The 27,708-nt window shown below is 40.9% G+C and overlaps 1 protein-coding gene across 1 annotated transcript; it reads left to right on the top strand.

The window, feature by feature from the left end:
* Window positions 1–233: 233 nt before the first annotated feature.
* Window positions 234–27,708, top strand: PANK2 (pantothenate kinase 2). The gene is made up of 7 exons (XM_084886837.1): window positions 234–615; window positions 9,251–9,603; window positions 15,406–15,656; window positions 18,871–19,047; window positions 23,489–23,612; window positions 25,200–25,325; window positions 26,935–27,708. The coding sequence occupies exons 1-7, from the start codon at window positions 357–359 to the stop codon at window positions 26,983–26,985; spliced, it is 1,341 nt and encodes a 446-aa protein (XP_084742963.1). The 5' UTR covers window positions 234–356; the 3' UTR covers window positions 26,986–27,708.

The raw sequence follows: 27,708 nt of genomic DNA, 5'->3' as shown, positions 1-27,708 counted from the left end.
GGGGCACTCCACCCACGCGTCCATAGGGCGCCGCCGCCATCACACTCCCCTGTCAGCCACACCGCCTTTTCCTCCTCCGCGGATCCCGGACCCCCACCCCCGGTCCCCTGCGCCGCCCCCGCCCCGAGAGACTCTCATTGGACGAACGTGCAGTCAATCCGTCTCGAGTCAGGGAGCCGATTGGACACGAGGCCTTAGGGCTTCCCCCAGCCTGCTGGGATTGGCTTGCTGCGCGTTGTCGCAACGGAAGAGGCGGCCGGCCGAGGGTGCGCCTCTGCTCGGGCTGGACTCGCCGAGGAGGCCACCGGGGTCCGGCGCCGAGGGGCTGGCGTGGGCGGCAGCAGCGGCTGCTGCGGATGGGAACGGGCCGGCTGCGTGCGCCCATGGAGCGCCCCGGCAGGGCCGCCGCTCCCTCCGCCCCGTCCACCCGGGAACCGGCGCCCGAGGAGCCAGATGGGCGGGGGCAGGAGCCGCTGCGGCGCTGGGCGAACAGCACGTCGGTCTCCGCGGCCGGGACCTCGGCGGAGGGAGCGAGGCGGGACCGACCCAGCTCCTACAGCAGCGCCGCCGCGGCTTCCCGCCAGCGCCTGGAGAGCCTGAGGAAGAAGCGGCCGCGTAAGTGCCCGGCGGCGGGGCGCCCTCGCGGCTCGCCCTGCCCCCTCCCGGCTCGCGGGCCGCCGTTTTTTCCCGCGCGGCGGCGCGGGGACGGGGCCCCCGCACGGTGGTCCCAGATGGGTGCGTGGGCAGAGGGCGGGTGGGAGGCCTTGGGGGCCTTTGCAAACCTGGGCTTCGGGGTTCGGTCCTCGGGCGCGGTACTTGCTTGTCGGATGGAGGGCTCGTTCCCAGACCCTTCCTTCCTCCCTCTTAGCTCCTTGGGCATTCTCCGACCGAGAGGCGGATGATTTTATCTTGGAGAAGGCTTCTTTGGACTCATTTTCCCTGCCGCCCCTCCCCCCAAATCCTTTGGATCCCCAATGTCTGTCTGCTGTGGGTTTTCAAAGAGCTGCTCTCCAAGACGTTAAATCTTTTTTTTTTTTTGTCTGGAAATTTCGCGCTTTAATGGAAAATGCTTAATTGACCCTTGAGTTGCTGCAAGGCTAAACCTGGATTCCGTGTAATGAGGTTTGGCTGTGTCTCCCCCCCCCCCCCCCCCCCCCGTGAGAATTCGGGTCATCTTTCACCCAGGTATCTCCTCTCTATTCTTTACATCTGTTTGCCGATATTCACAGTTCAGGAGTGAAGCATTCTGAGCATTAAGGCTTTTTTGCTTTTTGTTTTTTGTTTTGAGGGATTCTAATCTTCCTAAGCTCGCCTTTGGGAGTTTTACACACGCTCCTCCCACAGAATCGTTTTCTCCCGTTTTATTATTCGTTGCTTTTCCCTGTGTTCAGATCCAGCCCAAATATTTTCTCCCCATCTTTCGTCTTCAATTCAGGCCGTCTGTCTAGCACCGTGGTTGCAGTTGAAAGTATCCACTGTCCTGATACTCTTAATATGAGCATTACAATATAGTAGCATTTTACCTATGCTTAGACCTTTATCTTACTGTTGTAGCCAAATTCCTATTTCAGGAAATCAGCTTGTTTCAAATGCAGATTATGACAGTGAAAGTGGCAGGATGAGTGAGGCTTTTATTGGATGGTCTTGTACCTTGGTCCAACCACCCAGTTGCTTTACTTTCAATTTAATATGATTTGGATGATTAAATGTAGCCTTAATTTGCTATGAAGAGTTTGGGGGAGTTTTCAGTTATTTTGTCTTTTCCTATCCTCTTAAAGAGATTTGGAACACATCTGCTTTCAACCTATGCCATTTTTAGAGTGAATTTACCTGGAGTAAATTTATTTACCATTTTTAGAGTCAATTTATTTTAGAGTCAATTTGTGTTTTGAGGAACACCTTATTTTTAAGCAGTTTATATAAAACATTCGACTCTTAATGGTTTTGTGTATCATTGGATATGGATGCAAATTCCAGAGATCCAGCAAGTAAGAATCATAGCCATATAGATAGCTGTTTGTGGCCATTGGCCACAAGGATTCTAAGTAAGTATTTTTTTGAGTGTTGCATGGGTCAGGCACTCTAAAAACTATTTATTTTTAAAAAATATATTTTATTAATTTTTTTACAGAGAGGAAGGAAGAGGGATAGTTAGAAAGTCATCGATCAGCTGCCTCTTGCACGCCCCCTACTGGGGACGTGCCCTTGACTGGAATCGAACCCAATCGAACCCGGGACCCTTCAGTCCTCAGGCTGACACTATCCACTGAGCCAAACGGGTTTTGGCTAAAAACTTTATTTTTTAATTAAAAAAATTTTCAGACACTCTTCTGAGAGTTTTAATAACTCAGTAGCCCTTGCAACTCTGAGGTAGGTGGTAGTATTCCATTTTACAGATGAGAAAACTGGTGTCAAATGGCTAGTGAACAGAAATCTAAACTCAAGTATTTTAGCTCCATAGCATCTTTTCTTGACCTCCATGATCTACAGATTGGTAGCTATTTTTTCATTACTCTAAGAGCAAGAATAATCGTGATCTTTTGTGCTCAAGGTTTTCTTACTTGAGGTGAAAATTTCTAGTTATAGCGTACTTCCATTTTTAATTCCCCTGGTCATAAAAAATGACCAGGAGAATTAAAAATGCAGATTCCTTGGGTTCAGTTTTTTTTTTTTTTTTTTTTTATAAATATATTTTATTGATTTTTTTACAGAGAGGAAGGGGGAGAGAGAGCTAGAAACGTCCATGATAGAGAAACATCCACCAGCTGCCTCTTGCACACCCCCTTCTGGGGATGTGCTGGCAACCAAGGTACATGCCCTTTACCAGAATTGAACCCGGGACCTTTCAGTCTGCAGACTGACGCTCTACCACTGAGCCAAACCGGTTTCGGCCAGTTTTCTTTTTTTGAATCCAAATCTTAGGTTCTAAGAAGCTCCTATCATTCAGAAACAGGTCACTCAAAGTCCACTCTGAAAAACAATGGTTTAGTAGACAGTATTGGGGGTGGGGTAGCATTATATAAGGTGGTTTTGAAACTGCTTTTAGGAACTAAGACAAATACTCATGTTGTAGGATTTATTTATTTATTTTTGTCTACTGTTTGGTGCTGTCAGGCAGAGACCTGCTGAAGTATTTATTGTTCTTCCTCCCATTTGATCTTTCTGAACTCTGCCAGAATGCATCTGTTAGAGGGAGAGGCAGGCAGCGTGTCATGTCATACTGCTGAACCCTCTAAGAATATACAGTTGATTCTGGAACAACACGGGCTTGGACTGCATGGGTCCACTTACGTGAGGATTTTTTCCAGAAATACTTGTCAGATGCAGAAGACTGACCTGTGTATTCATTGATCTGTGCCATTTTACACCGGGGTCTTGAGCATTCTCACATTTTGGCATCCAGAGGGGGAGGTCTTAGAACCATTCCCTCTTAGATAACGTAGGACAGCTTATGTTTTTGAGGAGTCAAGTTATATGGATTTTTGACTGCATGGGGGTCAATATCACCCAGCCCTCATCCCCCACTCCTGCATGTTGTTCAAGAGGCAACATTGGCCTGGCTGGTGTGCCTCAGTTGGTTGAGTGTTGTCTTGTGCACCAAAAGGTCACCAGTTTGATTCCCACATTCAGGATGTGGGTTTAATCCCTGGTTGGGGCGCATGTGGGAGGCAACCGGTCGATGTTTCTCACATCAATGTCTTCTGTCTCTCAATCTCTTTCTAAAATTAATAAAACTTTTTTTTTTTTTTTAAAGAAGCAACCGTATTTTGGTCTTAACTTTAGAGAAAATACAATAAAGACTAAATCTGTATTTATTATTGGGAGAATTGGGTATGAGGGGATGCCACTTTTCAAACGAAGCAAACCTTGTTCTGACGTTATTACACTAGTCTAAAGGTAGAATACTACTTGTCATTTGAAATTAGAAGGAGCTATTCAATTTATCTTAGGAGTTCTTGTGGGCTCTAGTTATAGTCATGTTCTGCCACACATGTTCCTAGAGGAGTGTGGTTCCCAAAACTGTGCTCATCCCGGACTTAACACATCACAGTCATTAGGGTGAGGCTAGGCATGTATATGTCTAAGAAGTTCTTTATTTTATTTTTGAATAGTGTGTGTGTGTGTGTGTGTGTGTGTGTGTGTGTGTTTTAGAGAGAGAGGAAGGGAGAGGGAGTGAGAAACACTGATGTGAGAGTGAAACATCCATTGACTGCCTCCTGTACGTCCCCTACCTGAGACTGAGCCTGAAACCTGGGCATGTGTCCTGACCAGGAATTGGACGGGCAACCTTTTGGCACAGGATGATGCCCAACTAACTGAGCCACACTGGCCAGGGCTCTAAGAAGTTCTTCAAAAGTTTTAGATTAGGTGAAGTATGTATTTTAGGATTGAAATACCAAATAAAGATTACTTTAAAATGTTGGAAACAAAGATGCTAATGATGGTAACACAGTGCTTACTTGTTGATGTTAGAAATTATGCCAAATATTTTATAAACATCTCATTTAGGTCTCACAATTATCCTGTGAGGTAAGTATTTTTTAAAAAATGTCCAGATAAGGAAGTAGGCTCGGTAAAATTGTCCCTTTGTCCAAGGACATGCAGCGAGTTAGTAAGGGAGGTGTGTTTTGGTCCTGGGTGTTTGAATTCAGACCCAGTATTTTTTTTAAAAAATATATTTTATTGATTTTTTATAGAGAGCAAGGGAGAGGGATAGAAAGCTAGAAACATTGATGAGAGAGAAACATCGACCAGCTGCCTCCTGCACACCCCCTACTGGGGATGTGCCCACAACCAATGTACATGCCCTTGACCAGAATTGAACCTGGGACCTTTCAGTCCGCAGACCGATGCTCTATCCATTAAGCCAAACCGGTTTTGGCCAGACCCAGTATTCTTGACTTACCCCATTTTGGAATGTGATTTAATCCAGAGCAGTAGTCTGATATAAAATCACTTGGAAGTTTTAAAAAACTCTCAATATGCATCTTTTAATTTTTAAAATTTTAATGAGGTATGATTACATTACAGTAAAGTGCAATTTTGACAAATGCATATACTCATGTAATAGGATAACATTTCAAAGGCCCCAGTTATGCAGGAGATGTGAGGACCCTGGGATCAGAGTGTTCCATAGCAGTGTGGGGATGAGCTGGTTCTTTCAGTGACTCCCAAGCGTGTTGTAGTTGTCCTTTGGACTTAACTGGTTTTGGGCTCATCCCAATTATAGAATGTCCTTAACTTCCATTAGTTTAGAAAATAAGGCTTTTTTTTTTTTTTGTAGCTTGACAATTTTAAACTAGAAAATGGATTGCTTTTCCTTGGCTTTGGGAAAGCATCGATGTTGGCAGAATGGAACTGGTGCTGGTTCCTGGGCAGACTGTCCTTTATCAGATGCAGTGTTCCGTTTTCAGTTGGGGAATTAGGAAGGGCTGCCCAATAGAAGCTAAGGAAAAGGTTAAATATCTGTTGCTTTGTAGCCCGTATTTGAGAGACAAATGGGAGAGAATGCTTTTTGGCTTACTAACTTTAAATGAAATCGAAGTAAATATGAACCTCTTTTAGATATATAACATATACAAAACATTAATTAGGGCCTAAAAATAGTCCCATTATGCAACTGCATAAAAAAATGATACCGTTCGTTATTTAAGGGACCTTATGTATGAGTCTTGCATTTAGATAATACAGTTATTTAGGGTTGGCATCCCAGACTTCTGTTTATCTGCGGGAACCATAAGCAAGAAGAGATGTATGCTATTAAAAGTAATTGGTTAGGCCTGGTTGGTTTGGCTCAATGGTTAGATCATGGGCTCTCGGACGGAAAGGTCTTGGGTTTGATTTTGGTCAAGGACACGTACATGGGTTGTTGGCTCAATCCCTACCCCATTGAGGCTCCTGCAACCAACTGATGTGTCTGTCTCACACCCATGTTTTTTTCTCTCTCCTCCTCCCTTTCAGTCTCTAAAAATCAGTGGAGAAAATATCCTTGGAAAAGGATTTAACAACAACAATAAAAAGTACTTGCTTAAAAACATTTTGAAAGGAAAGACAATAAACAAGATAGTAGACTGTAGGCTGTTGGAGAGGACCTTATTAAGTAGAGAGAATGACTATCTTGTCATTTAAAAGATCAGTGATGTTCTTTGGGGTTAAGTTTATAACTTAGCATTTTTTAGGTTCATAACTTGGGGAATCTTTATGTCTAGGTACTTTTCTTTCTCAGTTTATTTCAGTGAGAATGACTAGGATGTGAAAATAATCTTTTTAAAATAATGGCTTAAGTTGTGTTGTTTAAAATGGGAAGTCATTGCCTTGGCTGGTGTGGTGTGGTGTGTGGTGTGGTGTGGTGTGGTGTGGTGTGGTGTGGTGTGTGGTGTGGTGTGGGGTGGGGTGGGGTGGGGTGGCGTGGCGTGGCGTGGCGTGGCGTGGCGTGGTGCGTGGGGTGGGGTGGGGTGGGGTGGGTGGGGTGTGTGGTGTGGTGTGGTGTGTGGTGTGTGGCGTGTGGCGTGTGGCGTGGCGCGGCGCGGCGCAGCTGGTTGAGCATCCTCCCCTGTAACAGAAGGGCTCTGGTTAGAGTCCTGGTTGAGGCACATGCCCGGGGTTCTGGCTCAATTTCCAGTTGGTGGCATATAAGAGGCTGCCGACTGATATTTTTCTCTTTCCCTCTCTCACTAAAAAAACAGCAAAAAAACCCAACAACAACAACAAAAACATTTAAAAGTGAATGTCATCTTGCAGTTTTTAGTTGTCTATTAGGTTTTGTGTGTTTGTATTTTCTAAATGTAACATTTATTATTGAGCCTGTTGATTTTATAGCACAGTATTTTGTGTGTTTTTTATTAAGGTATTACATGTGTACATATCTTACCATTGTCGTGTCCCCCCCCACCTTACTCCGATACATGCCCTCTCCCCCCAGCGTTTTGCGTCTATTGGTTATACTTATATTCATGCATACAAGTCCTTCAGTTGATCTCTTATCTCCCCCACCCCTCCCTAAGTAATTGGACAGTCTGTTTGATGCTTTACTGACTCTGTATCTATCTTCTTGTTCAACAGTTTATAATGTTCTTTATTATTCATAAATGAGTGAGATCATGTTGTATTTTTCTTTCATTGACTGGCTTATTTCACTTGGCATAATGTTCTCCAATTTCATCCAGGTTGCTGCAAATGGTAAGAATTCCTTCTTTTTATGGCAGCATAGTATTCCATTGTGTAGATGTACCATAGTTTTCTGATCCACTCATCTGCAGACAGGCACGTAGGCTGTTTCCAAATCTTAGCTATTGTAGATTGTGCTGCTATGAACATAGGGGTGCATATATCCTTTCTGATTGGTGTTTCTAGTTTCTTGGGATATATTCCTAGAGGTCGGATCACTGGGTCAAATGAGAGCTCCATTTTTAGTTTTTTGAGGAAACTCCATATTGTTCTCCACAGTGACTGCACCAGTCTGCATTCCCACTAGCAGTGCACGAGGGTTCCTTTTTCTCTACCTCCTTGCCAGCACTGTTGTTTGTTTGTTGATTTGTCTCCTCAGCCCACCAGGGCACCTGCCTCTGGAGTCCCCCAGTCCCCTCAGCCCCTCCAGCTGCCCTGGGCCAGATACGTAGAGGCTGCCCAGAAGATCCTAAAGGTTTTCATGGAAACCATTAGGGACTGATGGTTTTTTATTGTTTTGTTTTGGTATTATATCTTTGCAGTGCTTTTGATTTCTGTGTTTCCCACCTTATTTTAAGCCACATTTTGTACTGATTTTCTAGCTAATCCCTTGCTTCAGTTTACATTTTAAACTTACTATTCTAAAGTTGTATATAAACTTATTTGGATAATCTGTTATGTATTCTTTCATCTTTTTGTGGTGTTGGTTTCCCTTTTGGTGATTCTAGTTTGTAAAGTGTTCTCTCTGGTGTGAGGATTGCTATTTTCCTGTCAGAGGATGCAGTGTCTGTTTACCAGTCTGTCAGATTGGACTGTAGGGGAGAGATGGGACATATGGCCAGAATTGGACACCTATTTTTTTCTGGGTAATAGATGCGGTCTTAAATCTTGGGCTCAAGTGCCCGTGCTCATTGCCTCTGTTGGCTGGAAGAAGGGGAGAAGAGGAGTGGTTCTCAGTAGAGGGAAGCGGCCAGCCTGTCCAGTTGTGCCACATTTCCGCACCAGGTCACTCATGACTGCACCAGAGCTGTTTTCCCATGACAGTCACCCCGTCTATAGCTTGGGTGGAACACCCCATGGTCTCCACACCTTCATAGCTGCTGCCAATTATTATAGCATTCCTCTGTTTTTTAAAAAAATATGTATTTCAATTGATTTTAGAGAGAAGAAAGGGGAGGGATAGAAAGAGAGATAGAAATATCAATATCAACATCACTTGGCTGCTTCCTGCATGTCCTCTGCTGGGGATTGAGATTGCAACCTGGGCATGAGCCCTGCCAGGGAATCGAACCTGGACCTTCTGGTTTATGGGTGACGTTCATCCACTGAGCCACACAGCATTCCTCTTTTGAGGTTTCAAGGCAGTTATTGTCTTGATCAACATAGTTCTACTGATAGTATCACTTCTTGTTTCCAGAATTATTTTAGAAAAAAATATATCAATAAGTCTATACCTTTAGTTATGTCTGGGGTTTGAAGTGGGAAGGGAAGTGATGTATATCTGCAGTCCATCTTGATCTCTGAAGGCCATTGTTTGTGGACAGTTTTTTTTTTTTGGTAACATTAATTTTGAAACATCTGTTTCACTGAAATCCATTGAAACCTCTTAAGGACATTAGCTTTTGAGAGAAATTGAACACGGAGCTTATTAGTTGGAGTACTAAACCAGAGCTCTGAAAACTTCTAACATTTCTTCTCTAAGCCACGGGGAAGGATGAAGAATTTTATTCTCAATCTTTTTTTTAAATGTTTTTTTTTTTTTATTGATTTCAGAGAAGAATGGAGAGGGAAATAGAAACATCAGTGATGGGAGAGAATCATTGATCAACAGCCTCCTGCACGCCCCCACCAGGAACTAAGTCTGCAACCGGGCATGTGTCCCGACCAGGAATTGAATTGTGACCTCCTGGTCCATAGGTTGCCTCTTAACCACTGAGCCACACTGGCCAGCCCCCCAAAGCCTTTTTGTTTATATTGATATATTTCTGGGAAACCTCAGGGTATGAAATAAGTTTCTAATCTAATAAGTATAAATTTAGTTTTCATGAAAAAGCTGTCTGACTTCTTTTTCTTCCCCATTTAGTTTTTCCATGGTTTGGCTTGGATATTGGTGGAACCCTAGTCAAGCTGGTTTATTTTGAACCCAAAGACATCACTGCTGAAGAAGAAGAGGAAGAAGTGGAAAGTCTTAAAAGCATTCGGAAGTACCTGACCTCCAATGTGGCTTATGGGTCCACGGGTATTCGGGACGTGCACCTGGAGCTGAAGGACCTGACTCTGTGTGGACGCAAAGGCAATCTGCACTTTATACGCTTTCCCACTCATGACATGCCTGCTTTTATTCAAATGGGCAGAGATAAAAACTTCTCAAGTCTCCACACTGTCTTTTGTGCCACTGGAGGTGGAGCGTACAAATTTGAGCAGGATTTTCTCACAGTATGCATTTTTTTAGCTTATATACAATTTATGGGAATCTGATTGTTTACAATAATACCAGGAGCAAGGGGTGGACTCATTTCCATCTCTAATGGAACGTGAATATTCTTTTCCAATTAAGATTAGATATAAATTAGTGATAGGAGTTAGTAATCTAGAGATTTTGTTGTATAGTTTACTTTTTGCACAATTCAGATGAAATGATGAGAATCAGAACTACTAAAAACATAGCCTTTTTTATTTTTTAGTATAAAAAATAGTGACACTGATAAGCAGAGTAGGCGATTAAATAGGAGGAACAACATCATTAAATCTTTATTTATTTATTTTTTTTTAAGATCTTTTTAATTTTTAGAGAGAGAGGAAGGGAGAAGGAGAGAGAAAGAAACATCAGCTGCTTCCTGCACACCCCCTTCTGGGAATTGAGCTCACAACCTGGCCATGTGCCCTCACCAGGCATTGAACTGGCAACCTTTCAGTGCATGGAATGACACCCAACCAACAGAGCCACACCAGCAAGACAAGATCATTAAATCTTGAACATTGAGCCTTATTGGCGTGGCCCAGTGGTTGAGCATCAACCTATGAACCTGGAGGTTGTAGGCTAGATCCCCAGTAGTGGGTGTGCAGGAGGCAGCTGACCTCCCTCCCTCCCAACATCCCTCACTCCCTCGGAAATCAGTAAAAATAAAAAAGTAAAAACTTGAACACTGAGATTGAAAAATAATTTAAAAAAAGTAATGTCATAAAATGGTTTGCAATCTCTTTTTTCCTCTAGTTTTCTTGTCCCCTTAATTGTTTCTTGGCAAGTTTACTTCAAAAAGCAAAAAACCCAGGAATTTACAAATAAGAACAAAAAAAGCAAAAAGCCAAGGAACTCTGTTTCAAAGTGGTGATATTCAGGTTTCTAGTTGGAGATGGTTTACAGCATAGCCTTCTCTTTCTCCACGTATGCCTTCTGCTGTGGTCTGTGCAGCACACATTAACAGGAATCTCTGGACACTAGGGGAGTGGCATTGGGCACCTGATTTTGTTTTCATTCAGTGAACACTATGTGCAAAACCTTGGGGCTAGGTCCTTTGAATGTGGATGTGGTTGTAGGTAAGAGAATTGATAACTGAACTGATCAAGACTCTGATCAAAATACCTTCAGTGACGATGTTTTTAATGCCACCAATGAGAATATTCTAGAGATTCTGCCTTTCTTTATGTCAGTGTACATTTCTTTTTCCCCTCTGTGTGTCACTGTATGATTTATGACCTTGTTTTCTTTCTTTGTCCTCTCTCTTCTGACTTTCTCCCATAACTGATCATATCATATAGAATTGAATTTAAAAAATGAATTTTTGAACAGGGTTTTATATTCTTTGTTTGAATTTCCCTTGGTTGTTGGTTTTTAGTGGTTTCTTTTTAACCTGTGAGTAGGGGAAAGTAGCAGGAGGAGAGAAGGTTCTCATTTGTGGAAGGATAATAATGGATGGGTAAAGGAGAAAATATCTATTTCAGGACCCTGCAGAGATGCTCTTTGTAACATATTTGAAAACCGTTCAGGCTATTAACCAGAGATTCAGTTGTATGGTAACTCCAAGGAGAATGTGCAAAGTAGATTTTATTGTTTGTTTGTTAATCCTCACCTGAGTATATTTTTTCCATTGTTTTTTAAAGAGAGTGGAAGGAGGGAAGGGAGAAGGAGAGAGAGAAACCTTAATGTGAAAGACACACATCGATTGGTTGCTTCCCACATGTGTCCCAACCAAGGCTGGGGATAGAACCTGTAATCCAGGAATGTGCCCTTAATGGGGAAATGAACCTCTGACCTTTCAGTTCATGGGCTGATGCTCTAAAACCACTGAGCAATATTGGCCAGAGCAAAGTAGATTTTAGATCTTAGGAATTTCTTAAGCTGTTGTGGTTTCTCATTTGTATGTACCAGCACTGTCCTTGAGAAGTATGAAAATGAAATGCTTACAGTATTCTTTTGTACATTAGACCTGACTAATCCTAATATATAAAAACCCTGGGTCCATCACGACTGGAGGCTCGACCAACCGGAAGTCAGTCCTGCGGTCAGTGCTGGGTTGCCGTGGCGACCCAGCACTGACTGCTGAGGGGACTGTGAATCAGGCCTGGAGAGAGGCCTGAAGAGAGAACCAGGGTCTGATCTCTAGCCTCTGTGGCAGCTGTTGATCAGCACTTAACTCTCTCTTTCTCTCTGGGCCTGTCCAGCAGCCACAACTGTCTAGGATAGGGGTGTTGAACTCAATCAGAGAAGGGGCCAAAATCTAAAATCCAGCCTAAATCGCGGGCCGAATGGTTTACTGAACAGTCATAAACTGACAATGTCATAAACTGACAGCGGAGTGCAGTGATGACAGCGTGGTGCGGGCCACATTGCAAGGCCTGGCGGGCTGGATTTGGCCCGCGGGCCTTGTGTTTGACACATGTGGTCTAGGAGAAAGCTGCTCACTCACAGCTTTTACTCTGATGCCAGACAATTCACTTTCCCCCTATGTCTCTCATGTCTTTTAAGCTGCTGCCCCCATACTGGAGCTTAGAGGGAGTGAGTCCAAGGAAGTCCCATGCATGGACCTTTTAGGAGGAACTGCCTGGGACTCTGGCAGCCCTCCACTTCCCTCATCCTCAATCCCCGCTGGTTTTTACAGCCTGAAGTTATGGGGACTTACCTTCCTTGTACTTAAACTTAGGGCTGGAGAAATGGTGTGGGACTGGGATCCCTTGCTCCTTGGAGGGTAGGGGGGGAGAAAGAGGCTCTGCAGTGGAGATAGCTGTCCCAGTTTTTATCTGTTACACATGGGTGCATGACCGGCCAGTTCTCTCTGGCTTCTTTAATTCCCTAGTTGTATGACTTTCATTCTGTCTGATTTCAGGTAGTTCTGAATGATGGTTGCTCTGTAGTTTAGTTGTAATTTTGATAAGTTTGTGGGAGGAGATGAGTATTGCATTTACCTACACCACTATCTTGACAGGTTGTCAAAGCTTAATCTGAAGTAGTTTTAAAATATTGAATTTACCCTTTAAAAACAAAAGTGAGTCAGATTTCCTCACATTGAGTTTGCATGTAGGTGCAAATCTTACATTTAGTAACTTTGGTTAATGAAATGACTTATACATTGTTATCTATTTATCAATTAGGCTGGGATTCATTAGGAATAATACCACAGTGGGATACTTCAGGATTCTAATAGGTCACCAGTGTAAAATGACAGTGTAAGCCCAGTTGGTATGGCTTAGTTTGCTGAATGTCTTCCCATGCGCCAGGAGATCACTGATTTGATTTCCAGGCAGGGCATATGCCTGGGATTCAGGCTTGATCCCCAGTAGGGATTGTGCATGAAGCAGTGGATGGATGTTTCTCTCATCGATGTTTCTCTCTCTCTCCCTCTCCTTTCATCTGTCTGAAATCAATAAAAACAGTAAAAAAAAAAAAAAATGGACTTACCTAAGAAATAAAGATGCTAGAGCTTGAGATTCAATTGTTAGGAAGTCGATATTTAAATTTGTCTTGGCAGGAAGGTCTTGAGCAGATGAAATAAAGATAGTGATGAACAATTCTAGGCCCTGGGTTTGGTTAGAGGAGTACCTTAATACATATTTTTCCCTTTTTTTTTTTTTTATTATATTTTTTCCTTTTAATCTTCACCTGGGTATATGCTTACTGATTGTATTTACTTTTTTAAAATGTGTCTTTATTGTGTTTGTTTAAAAATAATATGTATTTGTATTGATTTTAGTGAGGAAGGGAGAGGGAGAGAGAGAGAGAAATATCAATGATGAGAGAGAATCACTGGTTGGATGTCTCCTGTATGCCACATACTGGGTATGTGCCCTGACCAGTAATCAAATCGTGACCTGTTTCATAGGTTGACGCTCAACCACTGGGGCCATGCAGACTAGACCTCTTTATGGATTTTAGAGAAAGAGAGAGGAAGTGGGGGAGAGAAATAACATTGAGCCCTAGCTGGTTTGGCTCAATGAATAGAACATTGGCCTGTGGACTGAAGGGTCCCAGGTTTGATTCTGGTTAAGAGTAGGTACCTCGGTTGTAGGCTCCCAGCCCTGGTCAGGGGCATGCGGGAGGCAACCAATCAGTGTGTCTCTCACATCAGTGTTTGTCCCTCTCCCTTCCACTCTTTCTAAAAAATTAATGGGAGAAATATCCTCGAGTGAGGATTAAAAAACCCCACATTGATCGGCTGCCTCCTGTATACACTCCAACTGGGAACTGAACCTGCAACCTGGGCCTGTGCCCTGACTAGGAATCCAACCGCTGGTCTCCTGTTGACATTCAACCTACTGAGCTACACACACTGACTAGGGCTGCTATTGATTATATAGAGAGAGGAAAGGAGGGAGAGAGAGAAAAATATTGATGTGAGAGAGAAGCATCCATTGGTTGCCTCCAAGGAATCAACCCCACAAACTAGGTATCATGCCCTGATCAGGAATTGAACCCATAACCGTTTTTAAAAAATATATATTTTATTGATTTTTTACAGAGAGGAAAGGAGAGAGATAGAGAGCTAGAAACATCGATGAGAGAGAAACATTGAACAGCTGCCTCTTGCACACCCCCTGCTGGGGATGTACCCACAACCAATGTACATGCCCTTGACCAGAATTGAACCTGGGACCTTTCAGTCCGCAGACTGACGCTCTACCACTGAGCCAAACCGGCTTCGGCCATAACCCTTTTTTTTTTTTTTTTTTTTTTTTTTAACATATACTTTTAAATTGATTTCAGAGAGGAGAGGGAGAAAGAGATAGAAACATCAATGATGAAAGAGAATCATTGATCGGCTGCTTCCTGCAAGCCCCACATTGGGGATTGAGCCCACAATCTGGGCATGTGCCCTGACTGGGAATCATACTGTGACCTCCTGGTTCATAGGTCGATGTTCAACCATTGAGCCATGCCAGGTGTGCTTAATAATTTATTTATTTATTATTTAAGTGAAATGAAGTTGTTAGTAAAGTTTTAAATTCTGATTCTGTTAAAATTTCCCTGTCCTTCGGAGTCTGTAACTCTTTTACATAGTGAAAAATCTTACTTTCTAATTGGCCACTTGGAGCCTTTGGGCTTTAGGTTATTGATAATAAAGTGTGGCTTACTTTGTTACTGCTCCATAACTTTGAAGATGGTCTTTTGGAAGGCAGGTGTCTCCTGCCAAGCATCACCAGGTGCTTGCATCACTTAGATTTTTGGGGGTGCCTGCTTTCTGATAGGGCTGTGACTTGGCTATGTTCCTGCTTCATGCCTGTGAGCAGACATCTTGTTTTCTGCTTGGGTGTGGGCACATTGCTCCAGCTCCTGCAGTGGTTTGTAGGTAGAGTGTATTTGGTCTGTGGGAGCAGGAGTCTGGTCTTTTTTTTATTTTTTATTTTTTAATTTTTTAAAATATATTTTTATTGGTATTTTACAGAGAGGAAGGGAGAGAGATAGAGAGCTAGAAACGTCGATGAGAGAGAAACATCGACCAGCTGCCTCTTGCACACCCCCTTCCGGGGATGTGCCCGCAACCAAGGTACATGCCCTTGACTGGAATCGAACCCCGGACCTTTCAGTCCGCAGACCGACGCTCTACCACTGAGCTAAACCGGTTTCGGCAGGAGTCTGGTCTTATCAGTCCATCCCTGTTTGTTGTCTCCAGATATGTTCTGTAAAGCATGCACAATCCTTGAGTGTTTTTGTGATTAGTTTAATATAGATGGGATGCCTTATTAAATGGAGTTTTTATTTGTTTGGCTTGCTAAAAAGCCTGAAAACATTTTATTTTATTACAGATAGGTGATCTTCAGCTTCGCAAACTTGATGAACTAGATTGCTTAATAAATGGAATTTTATACATTGATTCAGTTGGATTCAATGGACGGTCACAGTGCTATTACTTTGAAAACCCTGCTGATCCTGAAAGTCAGAAGTTGCCGTTTGATTTGAAAAATCCATACCCTCTGCTTCTGGTGAACATTGGCTCTGGGGTTAGCATCTTAGCAGTATATTCCAAAAATAATTACAAGCGCGTCACCGGAACCAGGTAGGTCTTTTATATTCTTGATATCATGTGGCTTAACACTTGAGTTTTTAGGTATTGCATGTAATACACCTTTAAGAATCTGTTAAAATTATGTAAAAAATAAAACTTTTTCTGGGATTATGCAAACGTTATTTTTCTTTGAAAATTCTGATTTCATGACCTACTTTTCTTTAAACTGTATTGCTCCATGTTTCTTAAAATGTCTCATCAACAGACTCATAAACCCTTGGTCCCTACCCTCAGATAGTGTATGGTGTGCATATATCATAAAGTAAGCAAAGCTCAATGGAGTCTATAAAGAGAAGGCAAAGCAAGATCCTAGATTTTGCGCAAGTGCTGGGGTGCGCGGCCTGAGGATGACATAAGATTTAGGAGTTGAGATATTGAGCAATAGAAAAATGATTGGGGGAGGGTGGTCTGAAAATGGAGAATTAGGTGGCAGATGAGAAAGGAATGCGCTTTAAGGATCAGAGATCACTTGAAGAAAAACTAGGAGGTGGGAATGGGTAAACAAGATTTTTTAACTGGTGTAAGTTAAGGAATGAAAGGAATAATTTCTTTTTGGAAAACACATTCATGGAAGAATTCTCATTGGGTTAGGGGGGGTTGATGAGCCAGGGTGATAAGATACTTGAATGAGAAAAAAAAAAAAAAAAGATGCTTAAGTGAGGATGGCTTAGGGCATGCACGTGAAGAGAGAAAGGGAGGAGGCACCAATGTGGTCCTAGGTGTGACGGGCTGATATACACTGAGTGGCCAGGCTGGCCAGACCCCACCCATGCACGAATTCATGCACCAGGCCTCATATGTATATATATATTACACACACATTGCACACACTGAGTGGCCAGATTATTATGCATTCAGAGATCATAATAATCAGGCCACTCAATGTATACTAGGTGTAGCAGTTAATGCGGATTTTTTTCAATAGATGGAGTTACACATATGTTGATATATATACCGTTTGATATGTATGCTATTTTGTTGACTACAAGCTTTAAAACTTCATATGTAAAATTTGCTGAAGGTGTTAACATATTTTTACACTTAAAAATATTGAATTTCGTGCCAAAAAAGCATTTGCAGAAAGTTTTAATTCATTATTATTATTATTATTATTTTTTTAATCAGGCACTTTTATTTATTTATTTTTAAAAAATATATTTTATTGATTTTTGTACAGAGAGGAAGGGAGAGAGATAGAGAGTTAGAAACATCAATGAGAGAGAGAGTCATCGATCAGCTGCCTCTTGCACCCCCCCCCACTGGGGATATGCCTGCAAGGTACATGTCCTTGACCGGAATCGAACCCGGGGCCCTTCAGTCCCCAAGCCGACGCTCTATCCATTGAGCCAAACTGGTCCCGGCTCATTATTATTTTTTAAAAAAAATATTTTTTATTGATTTTCTTACAGAGAGGAAGGGAGAGAGATAGAGAGCTAGAAACATCGATGAGAGAGAAACATCTACCAGCTGCCTCTTGCACACCCCCTACCGGGGATGTGCCTGCAACCAATGTACATGCCCTTGACCGGAATCGAACCTGGGACCTTTCAGTCCGCAGACCGACGCTCTACGGCTGAGCCAAACCGGTTTTAGCTAATTCATTATTTTGAAGAAAAAGTTATTTTATACTTTGGGAAGTTTATGGTGAACATGCTCCATCTCAAGATACTTGTGAACACTAGTTTAAACGCTTTAAAAGCGATGATTTTGACGTGAAAGAACATCCAGGTCAACCGAAATAGTTTGAAGACCAACAATTACAAGCATTATTGCATGAAGATGTATGTCAGACTCAAAAACAACTTGCAGAAAGATTAAACGTTGCTCAGCAAACAATTTCCGATCATTTACAAACAATGGGAAAGATTTTAAAGGAAGGAAAATGGGTGCTACATCAACTGAAAGAAAGACAAATGGAAAATTGAAAAGTCATCAGTAAAATGTTGCTTCAGTAGTACGAAAGAAAGTCTTTTTTGCATCGAATTGTGACTGGCAATGAAAAGTGGATTAATTTTGAGAATCCCAAATGCACAAAATCATGGGTTGATCCAGATCAACCGTCTACATCCACTGCAAGGCTAAATTGCTTCAGAAAGAAGACAATGCTCTGAGTTTAGTGGGATGAGGAGGTGTGGTGTAGTATGAGCTTTTAAAACCAGATGAAATTGTTAATACTGATCGCTACCGACAACAAATAATCAATTTGAACCATGCTTTGATCGTGAAATGACCAGAATGTGCCAGAAGACACAGCAAAGTAATTTTATTTCATCATGACGCACCATCACACACTTCAAAACCATTTAGCCCTAGCTGGCTTGGCTCAGTGGTTGAGTATCTGCCTGCGGACTGAAAGGTCCTAGGTTCGATTCTCGTCAAGGGTATGTGCCTGAGTTGCAGGTTCCATCTCCAGTAGGGAATGTACAGGAGGCAGCTGATCAGTGATTCTCATTATTGATGTTTCTATCTCTCCCTCTCCCCTCTCTGAAATCAATATATATATATATATATATATATATATATATATATATATATATATATATATATATATATTTTTTTTTTTTTTTTTTAAGAGAAAGACGTGTTAAAAGATCTTGCCTGGAAAGTATTAACCCACCCGCTGTGTTCACCAGACCTTGCTCCTTCAGATTACAACTTGTTCCGATCGATGGCACACACACTTTCTGAGCAGCACTTCAAAACGTACGAAGAAGTGGAAAATTGGGTCTCTGAATGGTTTGGCTCAAAACAAGAAAAGTTCTATTGGGCCGGTATCCACAAATTACCTGAAAGATGGGGAAATGTGTAGCTAGCGATGGACATTACTTTGAATAAAGCACTTTTAATGTTTCTCTTGAAATTATTGTATTTTCTTTGATTACAAAAATTCGCCATTATTAACCAGTACACCTAGTACTTGAGGTTTCTCGAACTTAGCAGACGCCCAGATTGAACTGGAGACATGGGTGGAGAGGTGGGCCCTGTATTTTGCCATGTTGCTTGTTGGTGCACACGAATGCATACCTTCAAGGTGTTTATTAGGGACCTGTTTTTATCTTTTCACAGACTTGTTTCTCACTGGTGGCTTCTTCACGATTGGTTTGAGGCAAGAGTAGATTGACATGTGAATATGGTTTTATAGTTCATAAATACTACCTTCCTATTTAAAAAAATGTTATTTTAAATTATTTGTTTTTAATCACAGTCTTGGAGGAGGAACTTTTTTTGGTCTCTGCTGTCTGCTTACTGGATGTACTACTTTTGAAGAAGCTCTTGACATGGCATCTCGTGGAGATAGCACCAAAGTGGACAAACTAGTCCGGGACATTTACGGAGGGGACTATGAGAGGTTTGGACTGCCAGGCTGGACTGTGGCTTCGAGGTAAGGGGACGTGTGTTCTCTAAGGGATACAGAAATGAAATATTAAATATTGGGTGCCCTTTCCAGTGTGGCTCACTCGGTTGGTTGGAATGTCATCTATACACCAAAAGGTGGCAGGTTTGATCCTTGCTAGGGCACATACCCAGATCCCTGGTTAGGGCACATGGGAGCCAATCCACTGATGTTCCTCTCTCACATTGATGCTTCTCTCTCTCTCTCTCTCTCTCTCTCTCTCTCTCTCTCTCCCTCAAGTAAAAAAAGAAATTAGGTATGTCTTTTTCCTTTTAAGCAGCTTTACATATTATAAAGTCACCTGTTAAATGTGTCCAATTTATTGATTTCTAGTATATTTACAGATGTACAGTAATCACCATAATCCAATTTCAGAACATTTTTATCACCCCAGAAAAAAACCCTGTATTCACTAGCTGTCACTCCACATTTCCCTACCCCACAGTCCCTCATAAACACTAATCTATTTTCTGTCTCTAGTATTGCCTATTCTGGACACTTCATATAAACAATATCATACAATGTGTGATTTTTGTGACTGACTTATTTAGCTTAATGTTTTCAAGATTCATCCATGTTGTAGCACGAATCAGTATTTGTTTTTATTGATGGATAATATTTCATTGTATGGATATATGACATTTATATATAGGTTGATAAACATTTGAGTTATTTAAACTTTTTGGTTATTATGAATAATGCTGCTAGGAACATTCATGTACAAGTCGATGTGGACATATTGTTCTGAATTCTCTTGGGAATATACCTAGGACTGGAATTGCTGGATCATATGATAACTCCTGTGTTTAATCTTTTGAGGAACTGCCAAACAGTTTTCCACAGTGCCTGCACCATTTTACAACCCCACCTGTAATATAGAAGAATTTAAATTTCTCTACATTCTTGGTGACCCACTTCTTGTCTTTTTGGTTTAAATGGCCTTAATAGGTGTCAAGTGATCTATCCTGGTTTTGATTTGTATTTCCCTAAGGATGACTACAGATGTTGAACATCTGTCTATTCATGTACTTATTGACTATTTGTCTACTTATGGAGAAATGTCTGTTCAAGTCTTTAGCTCATTTTGTAGTTGAATTATTTGTCTTTTATTATTGAGTTGTAAGAATTCTTATATATTCTAGAAACAAGTACCTTATCAAATACAATTTTGTATTTGCAAATTTGTAATTTGCAAATATTTTTTCCCATTCAGTTAGTTGTCTTCACTTCCTTGATGGTGTCCTTTACAGTAGTGGTTCTCAACCTTCTTAATTCCGCGACCCTTTAATATAGAGTTCCACATGTTGTGGTGACCCCCAACCATAAAGTTATTTTCATTGCTACTTCATAACTGTAATTTTGCTACTGTTAACGAATCGTAATGTAAATATCTGTGTTTTTCAATGGCCATGGTCTTGGGCTCTACAGCAGCGATTATCAACCTGTGGATTGCGACTCACAGGTTGAGAACTGCTAGCAGGATTACCTGCACCTTCTCCAATCTGGGATCCCTCTTACAATCCAGGACTGCTGGTTCCCAACTGCTCTCCTGCCTGCCTTCCTGATTGCCCCTAACCACTTCTGCCTGCCAGCCTGATCACCCCCTGACCACTCCCCTGCCAGCCTGTTTGTCCCTATATGCCCTCTCCTACATGCCTGGTCTTCCCCATCTGCTCTCCCCTGCAGGCCTGGGTCACCCCCGCAACTGCCCTTCCCTGCAGGCCCAGTTGCCCCCAACTTCCCTCCTCTGCTGACCTGGTCACTCCTAATTGCCCTCCCCTGCAGGCTTGATCGCCCACAATTGCCCTCCCCTGCTGGCTTGATCGCCCACAATTGCCCTCCCCTGCTGGCTTGATCGCCCACAATTGCCCTCCCCTGCTGGCCTGATAGCCTACAACTATCTTCCCTTGATAGCAACTAACTGTCTTCCCTTGCAGGCCTGGTCCCTCCCAACTGCCCTCCTCTGCTGGCCATCTTGTGGCATCCATCTTTTTAAAAAAATATATATTTTATTGATTTTCCACAGAGAGGAAGGAAGAGGGATAGAGTGCTAGAAATGTTGATGAGTGAGAAACATCGACCAGCTGCCTCCTGCACACCCCCTGCCGGGGATGTGCTTGATACCAATGTACATGCCCTTGATCAGAATCGAACCTGGGACCTTTCAGTCCGCAGACTGACGCTCTATACACTGAGCCAAACCGGTTTCGGCATTGTGGCATTCATCTTAATGTCCACATGGGGGCAGGATCTTTGACCACATGAGGGCAGCCATGGGATGATTGTCAATTTGCATATTACTCTTATTAGGATATATATATATATATATATATATATATATATATATATATATATATATATCTCCTAAATATATATATATTTAAATATATTTTTTATTGATTTCAGAGAGGGAGAGGGAGAGGGAGAGGGAAAGAAACATGTCCCCTACTGGGGGGGAGGAGCGGGTTGAGCCCTCAACCCCGGTATGTGCCCTTGGCCTGGAATCGAACTGGGGACCCTTCATTCTGCAGGCTAACACACAACTCACTGAACCAAACGGGGGCCAGGGCTAAAAAAACATTCATTTTTACTGATTTCACAGAGGAAGGGAGAGGGAGAGAGAGAGAAATATCAGTGATGAGAGAGAGTCATTAATCAGCTGCCTCCTGCATGTCTCACGCTGGAGATTGAGCCCTCAACTTGGGCATGAGCTCTGATTGGGGTTCAAACTGTGACCTCCTGGTTCACAGGTCGACCCTCAACCACTGAATCACACTGGCTAGGTGAATTTTATAGTTTGAACCCTTATGTTTAGGTCTATGATCTATTTTGAATTACTTTTGTATATGGTATGAGGTAGTGGTCCAAATTCATTCCTTTGTGTATGGATGTACAGTTGTCCCAGCACTATTTGTTGAATAGACTATTCTTTCCCCATTGACTTCTCTTGGCCCCTTTGTTGAAAATAGTTGTTCTTAAATGTATAGTTTATTTCTGAACTCAGTTCTGTTCCATTGATGTTTATCATTATGCCTTGATCACTATAGCTTTGTATTTTTTTTTTTTTAAATATATTTTATTGATTTTTTACAGAGAGAGAGAGAGAGAGAGAGAGAGAGAGAGAGAGAGAGAGAGATAGTTAGAAACATCGATGAGAATCATCAATCAGCTGCCTCTTGCACACCCCCTACTGGGGATGTGCCCACAACCAAGGTACATGCCCTTGACTGGAATCGAACCTGGAACCTTTCAGTCCACAAGCCGACGCTCTTATCCACTGAGCCAAACCGGTTTCGGCTGTATTAAGTTTGAAATTGGGAAGTGTGAGTCCTCCAATTTTTTTAAAAGACTGTTTTGGTTCATCTGGGTCCCTCAACTTTTTGTCTGAATTTTAGGATCAGCTTGTCAATATCTGCAAAAAAGGACAGCTAGGATTTTGATAGGGATTGTATTGAATCTGTAGATCATTTTGGAGAATACTGGATTGTAGCTTGACTGTAGTCTTCTGATTTAAGAAGATGGCATGTCTTTCTGCTTAGTTAGGTATTTGCTTTCTTTCACCAGTTTTTGTAGTTTTCAGTGTATATATAAGTGTTTATATAAGTGTTATACTTTTGTTAAATATATCTCTCAGTATTTTGTTCTCTTTGATGCTATTGTAAGTTGAATTGCTTTATTAATTTTATATTTTGATTGTTTGGAAATAAATTTTTGTGTGTGCATTGGGGCACATGGGTTTTAATGCTAGAAAAGGCAGTCATATACACATGCTTGTTTACTAATTTTAGGTACTTTGTAAATGCTGTAGATTTCATTTTCTGTGTTTGCAGCATTTGCTTGTTGGTAATTACTTCATTTTCTGACTCGTTGGGCTTATTTTTTGGTCACAGCTATTAATGTAGCAGTTGTGCAGGTCAGGTACTTTAAAGCTCTTGACCTAGAGAAATCTGAAACTGTTAGTTTACTCTGGGACTGGTTGGCTATAGTTTGCTTTGCTAGGATAAAGCAGTTTACCAGATTTGAATGTGACCCTTTAACTGAATGGAACAGATGGGCAGTTGGGAGGAATTGCTACTAGAGGTATCTTTCTGGAACTTGCCCTGGTTGCAGAAGGAGCAATGGTGCCTTACAGTGCATCTGACGAGACCTAACAATATGTGCATATCTGGTATCAAAGCTCGATATGTTTCAGTGGAAACCACAGGGAAAGCCATTTGCTCATTCAGATGCTTGAGGGTTCTCTTTGAAGTGGCATTTCTCTTTGATCCAGGTGCTCCTTTATTTATTTATTTTTGTTAAAATAAAAAAGTTAGAAGTTTTGAGGAACATTGTTCTAAAAGTCACTTTTATCTTAGTAAAGTAACATTCACGTTCTGTTGGGCTGTGTTGCCTTTAGTTTATCAAAGGGATTTTTTTCCCCCCAAAACAGCTTTGGAAACATGATGAGCAAGGAGAAGCGAGAGGCTGCCAGTAAAGAGGACCTCGCCAGAGCAACTTTGATCACCATCACCAACAACATTGGCTCGATAGCAAGAATGTGTGCCCTTAATGAAGTAAGGGGACATGAATTTCTTTAGTTGCTCTGACAACATCCTAAGTGTGCTCCACCACGTATACAACATCTGCTTTGCCCGAATGGGCCTACTTGTAGTCATATGTGGTAGAGTTCATTTCATTGGAGAAGTTAAAACTCTTCACATGTAGACTAATCTTAATTGATTTCCTCCCCCTCCCCCCCCCCTTACTGAACATAAACACTGCTACAGTTAGAAGGTAGGAGGGTAGCCAGTATGCCAGATGGTGGGGGGCTATTATTGGGTGGTGATGATGGATAGTGATGCTGAATCTAGACTCCATGCTCATTGTGGAGCTCTAGAATCCCTGGGAAGGAATCCAGAGGAAGTCATTGAAGCTGGGAGAAGATTGAGCAGGCCAAGCACTGCCCACCCTGCTCCCCCTCCACCGCAGCAGAGCTGTCTTTGTGCTTTCAGCTTCTTTACAGTGCTGCCTTGTAGCATTCAGGTCAAGCAGCATTGTACAGGGCTATGAAAGAACCAAGAATGGCCTTCCCTTGGGGATCCAGTTGGTGCAATTTTACAGCTTGTCCCTATTTATACATTTTTGTTTAAAATTATTCTTTTAAACAGATAAGATAGACATGTGGCTTAAAAAGAAAATCTTAAAAGGTACAAAAGAATTGTTTTATTTTTAATTAAAAGATACTGTATCAGCATCAAGTAATTTAAAAAAATCTTCATTTGACTCTGTTAACACTATTTTCTTTATTGCATGTTCCCTTTCTGTGTTTATGTATTTAAGATTTTAAGATTATTTATTTAAGATTTTAAGATTATGTATTTAAGATTTTAGTTGGAGTGCATACCGATTTCTAATTTTTATATAAATATAAATTTCATGGCTGTATGATTTGATTGCTTTTTATATAAGTCATTGGCATTTGGTTGCTTGCCAGTGACAGCTCTGTGGTAAAGCATTTTAAATGTGAAAATTTTCCTTGGTTGAATTTTATTCTTGATAAGGGACTTACTCGGGAGTGAGATTTTCATCTAAAGACTATGACTGTGTTATAAATCTTGATTGGTATTGCCAAGGTGTTTTATTTGCTCTAGGACTGTACCAATTTAGATAATTTTTGGCAATAAATAAATGGTTCAGTTTTACTACAACTTGACTAATACTGGGGGTAGAATTTCAGTTAGTTGTTTTGCTAATTTATAGGTCTAAATTTTTTATCACTAGTGAGGTTGACTTTTCTGTTCTATTTATTGTATAATTTTGCCTATTTGTGTCATTTTCCTTCTTTGAATTGGGTCTTTTTTTTTTTTTTTTTTACTTATCTGTATGAAACTTTAATAGGAGTTATTGTTTGTCATATTTAATACACATGTTTTTCCTATCTGTTTTCTTGTGATATTTTCTGGCATGCTTTGAAGTGGGTCCAGAGTTGTGTGGGCATTAAATTAAGTAATCCTGAATCAATTGGATCAAATATAAATGCTTTTTTTTAAAATCAGAAGTCAATTTGCTTCTAAAAATTATGCGCATGGTCTGTTTGGAGTAGCTTTTAAGAGAGACTGAAATTAAGATGAAAACTAATTGTTTTCTTTTGATGTGCTCAGAATATTAACCAGGTGGTATTTGTTGGAAATTTCTTGAGAATTAATACAATCGCCATGCGGCTTTTGGCATATGCTTTGGATTATTGGTCGAAGGGACAGTTGAAAGCACTTTTTTCGGAACACGAGGTAAGCAGACTTATTTCCTGCAATATGTTACAAGGGCAATCAGTTCACATTGTGTTGTAATTTGAAGTAAAGGTAAAATAGTACTTCATATTTTTGTAATTATATGATATTGAGTTTAACTTTGATTGTAGTACTTAAAAGCTCTTTATTATCCAATTCAATGCAAGGTAGATTTTTGGTTCATTTCATTGTGAGCTTCAGCAATATTAAAGAAGTCTTAAAAATATATATATAATATATATATCAATATATAGTATTGATTTCAGAGATGAAGGGAGGGGGAGAGAGAGAAATAGAAACATCAATGATGAGAGAATAATTGGTTGGCTGCCTCCTGCATGCCCCCACCAGGAATCGAGCCCGCAACCCAGGCATGTCCCCTTGACTGGAATCGAACAAAAGTGCCCAATTTTCCCATATCAAAAGCTTAAAGTTCAAGACATCTAACTTATTTATTACTTCTAATGTTATATTAATAAATCAGTACTGAGTTTTTTTATACCTTTTACATTTGCTTTCTGTGAACTTTTACTGGTTTTGTTTCATATTAGAATAAAAGTCATTTTTAACATGACTTTTCTCCTGAATTTCTATCTCTTATTGAACCTTTTCCTAGGTAGAACCTGAAAATTAATTTATTTTTTATGTTTTTAATCCTCGCCCAAGAATGTTTGTTACTGATTTTAGAGAGAAAGGAAAAGAGAGAGAGAGAGCATTGATGTGAGAAACATCGATTGGTCTCTTCCTGTATGTGCCCTGACCGGGGATCAAACTTGCAATCTTTTTGGTGTTTGAGATGAAGCTCCAACCAACTGAGCCACCTGGCCAGGGAGGAGATTAATTTCTTAGGGTAACTTTGTAAAAAATGTTTTAACTTATATCTTATATATTCAGTTATAATATGAACCCCTTATGAAATTTTGATTTTTATATTTTATTGCTTGCTGATTTAATTTTCTTCTCTGCTTAGCATCGCTGGTCCATTTGTCTGTTTTCTTTTTTTAAATATATTTTGATTTTTTACAGAGGAAAAGAGAGGGATACATCAATGAGAGAGAAACATCAACCAGCTGCCTCCTGCACACCCCCTACCGGGGATGTGCCCGCAACCAATGTACATGCCCTTGACCGGAATCGAACCTGGGACCTTTCAGTCTGCAGACCGACGCTCTATCCACTGAGCCAAACCGGTTTCGGCTGTTTTCTATTTGCATTCAGGCTTCTGACTCTAGTGTTGATTTCTGCACATATGGAACTTAGATTATTTTAGGCCCTCTGAAGTCTTGAAATACAATTGACCCTTGAACAATATGAGTTTGAACTATGCAGATCCATGGATAGGTGCATCTTTTTTCAGTAAATACAGTGGCCTTTTGTACCCATTGGTTTTGCATTCATGGATTTAATAAACTGTGAATCAAAACCAGTATTTTTAAATTACCAAACATGGATAAAAAATACTTGGTTCAGCAAATAGGTGCTCAGAAAACGGGTGTCAGGAATTAAGGGCAGTGTTGGCTTTAACACCAGTAATCATATTTATTGGAATTTAAATGATTCTAAGGAGAATTGCTCTTATTTTTTTTTGTGTGTGTGTGTTTTTCTTCAGGGTTATTTTGGAGCCGTTGGAGCACTCCTTGAGTTGTTGAAGATCCCCTGATCATTATCTGGAACCTTCCACAATGGGATCTGTGAACTTTTCTTTTTTTTCAAGAGACTTAATTTTCTGATTGTGTATTACCTGAATCAAAGCAAGAAAGGACAAATGGATTTTTTTTAAGTCATCAAGACAAACCCTTAAAAATTCAGCCTAAACTAGTAACCAGTAAGGAATGATATATATGTATATGTGTGTATATATACAGTGTATATATATATATATAAAGTGGACCATGTTCATGGCAGTGAGGATCGGCTGTAATACCTGCTATATATTTTTGAAACTCATTGTCACTCACGAGCCACTTAAGGGGAGAGCTGTTCTGTGTTCAGCATACTGTGTTTTAGATCCTGTTGAACTTGCTAAATGTAAGGAAAGCTACTATGTGTTATATAATCTAATCACAATTTTGACAGTATGGCCTTGGAGATCATCTCCTGTACATTAACTCCAGTGTGCATTTAGCCTTTGTGTGAACATACTGAAAAATGTTTTATTTCAAGGTTCTGCAATCTTAATTGGGCGGGTTAGTTCAATACCTGTAACTTGGATAATTAAGAACTTTTAGAAGGACAATTATAGGTTACTTTTCACCATAAATCCTAGGAAGGTCTCTTTGGAAAGACAGGATTTCTTCCGTGGACAGAATTATCTTGAGTGTTGGGCTGATGGAAGTAAGCTACTACAAAAGATATAATTTGGAAAACTAAAACTAGACAAAAA

This window comes from Pipistrellus hanaki (genome assembly GCF_964339955.1).
Source record: "Pipistrellus hanaki genome assembly, chromosome: 6".
NCBI classification, from domain to species: Eukaryota; Metazoa; Chordata; class Mammalia; order Chiroptera; family Vespertilionidae; genus Pipistrellus; species Pipistrellus hanaki.
Note: the sequence above shows the minus strand (reverse complement) of the source record. Positions and strands in the feature narration are given on the sequence as shown.

Coding starts and splice junctions, on each gene's coding strand:
- PANK2 (XM_084886837.1), top strand. CDS start 357: ATGGGAACGGGCCGGCTGCGTGCGCCCATGGAGCGCCCCGGCAGGGCC. Junction 15,657..18,870: donor AAGCGCGTCACCGGAACCAG/GTAGGTCTTTTA, acceptor TTTTAATCACAG/TCTTGGAGGAGGAACTTTTT. Junction 23,613..25,199: donor GAATGTGTGCCCTTAATGAA/GTAAGGGGACAT, acceptor TGATGTGCTCAG/AATATTAACCAGGTGGTATT.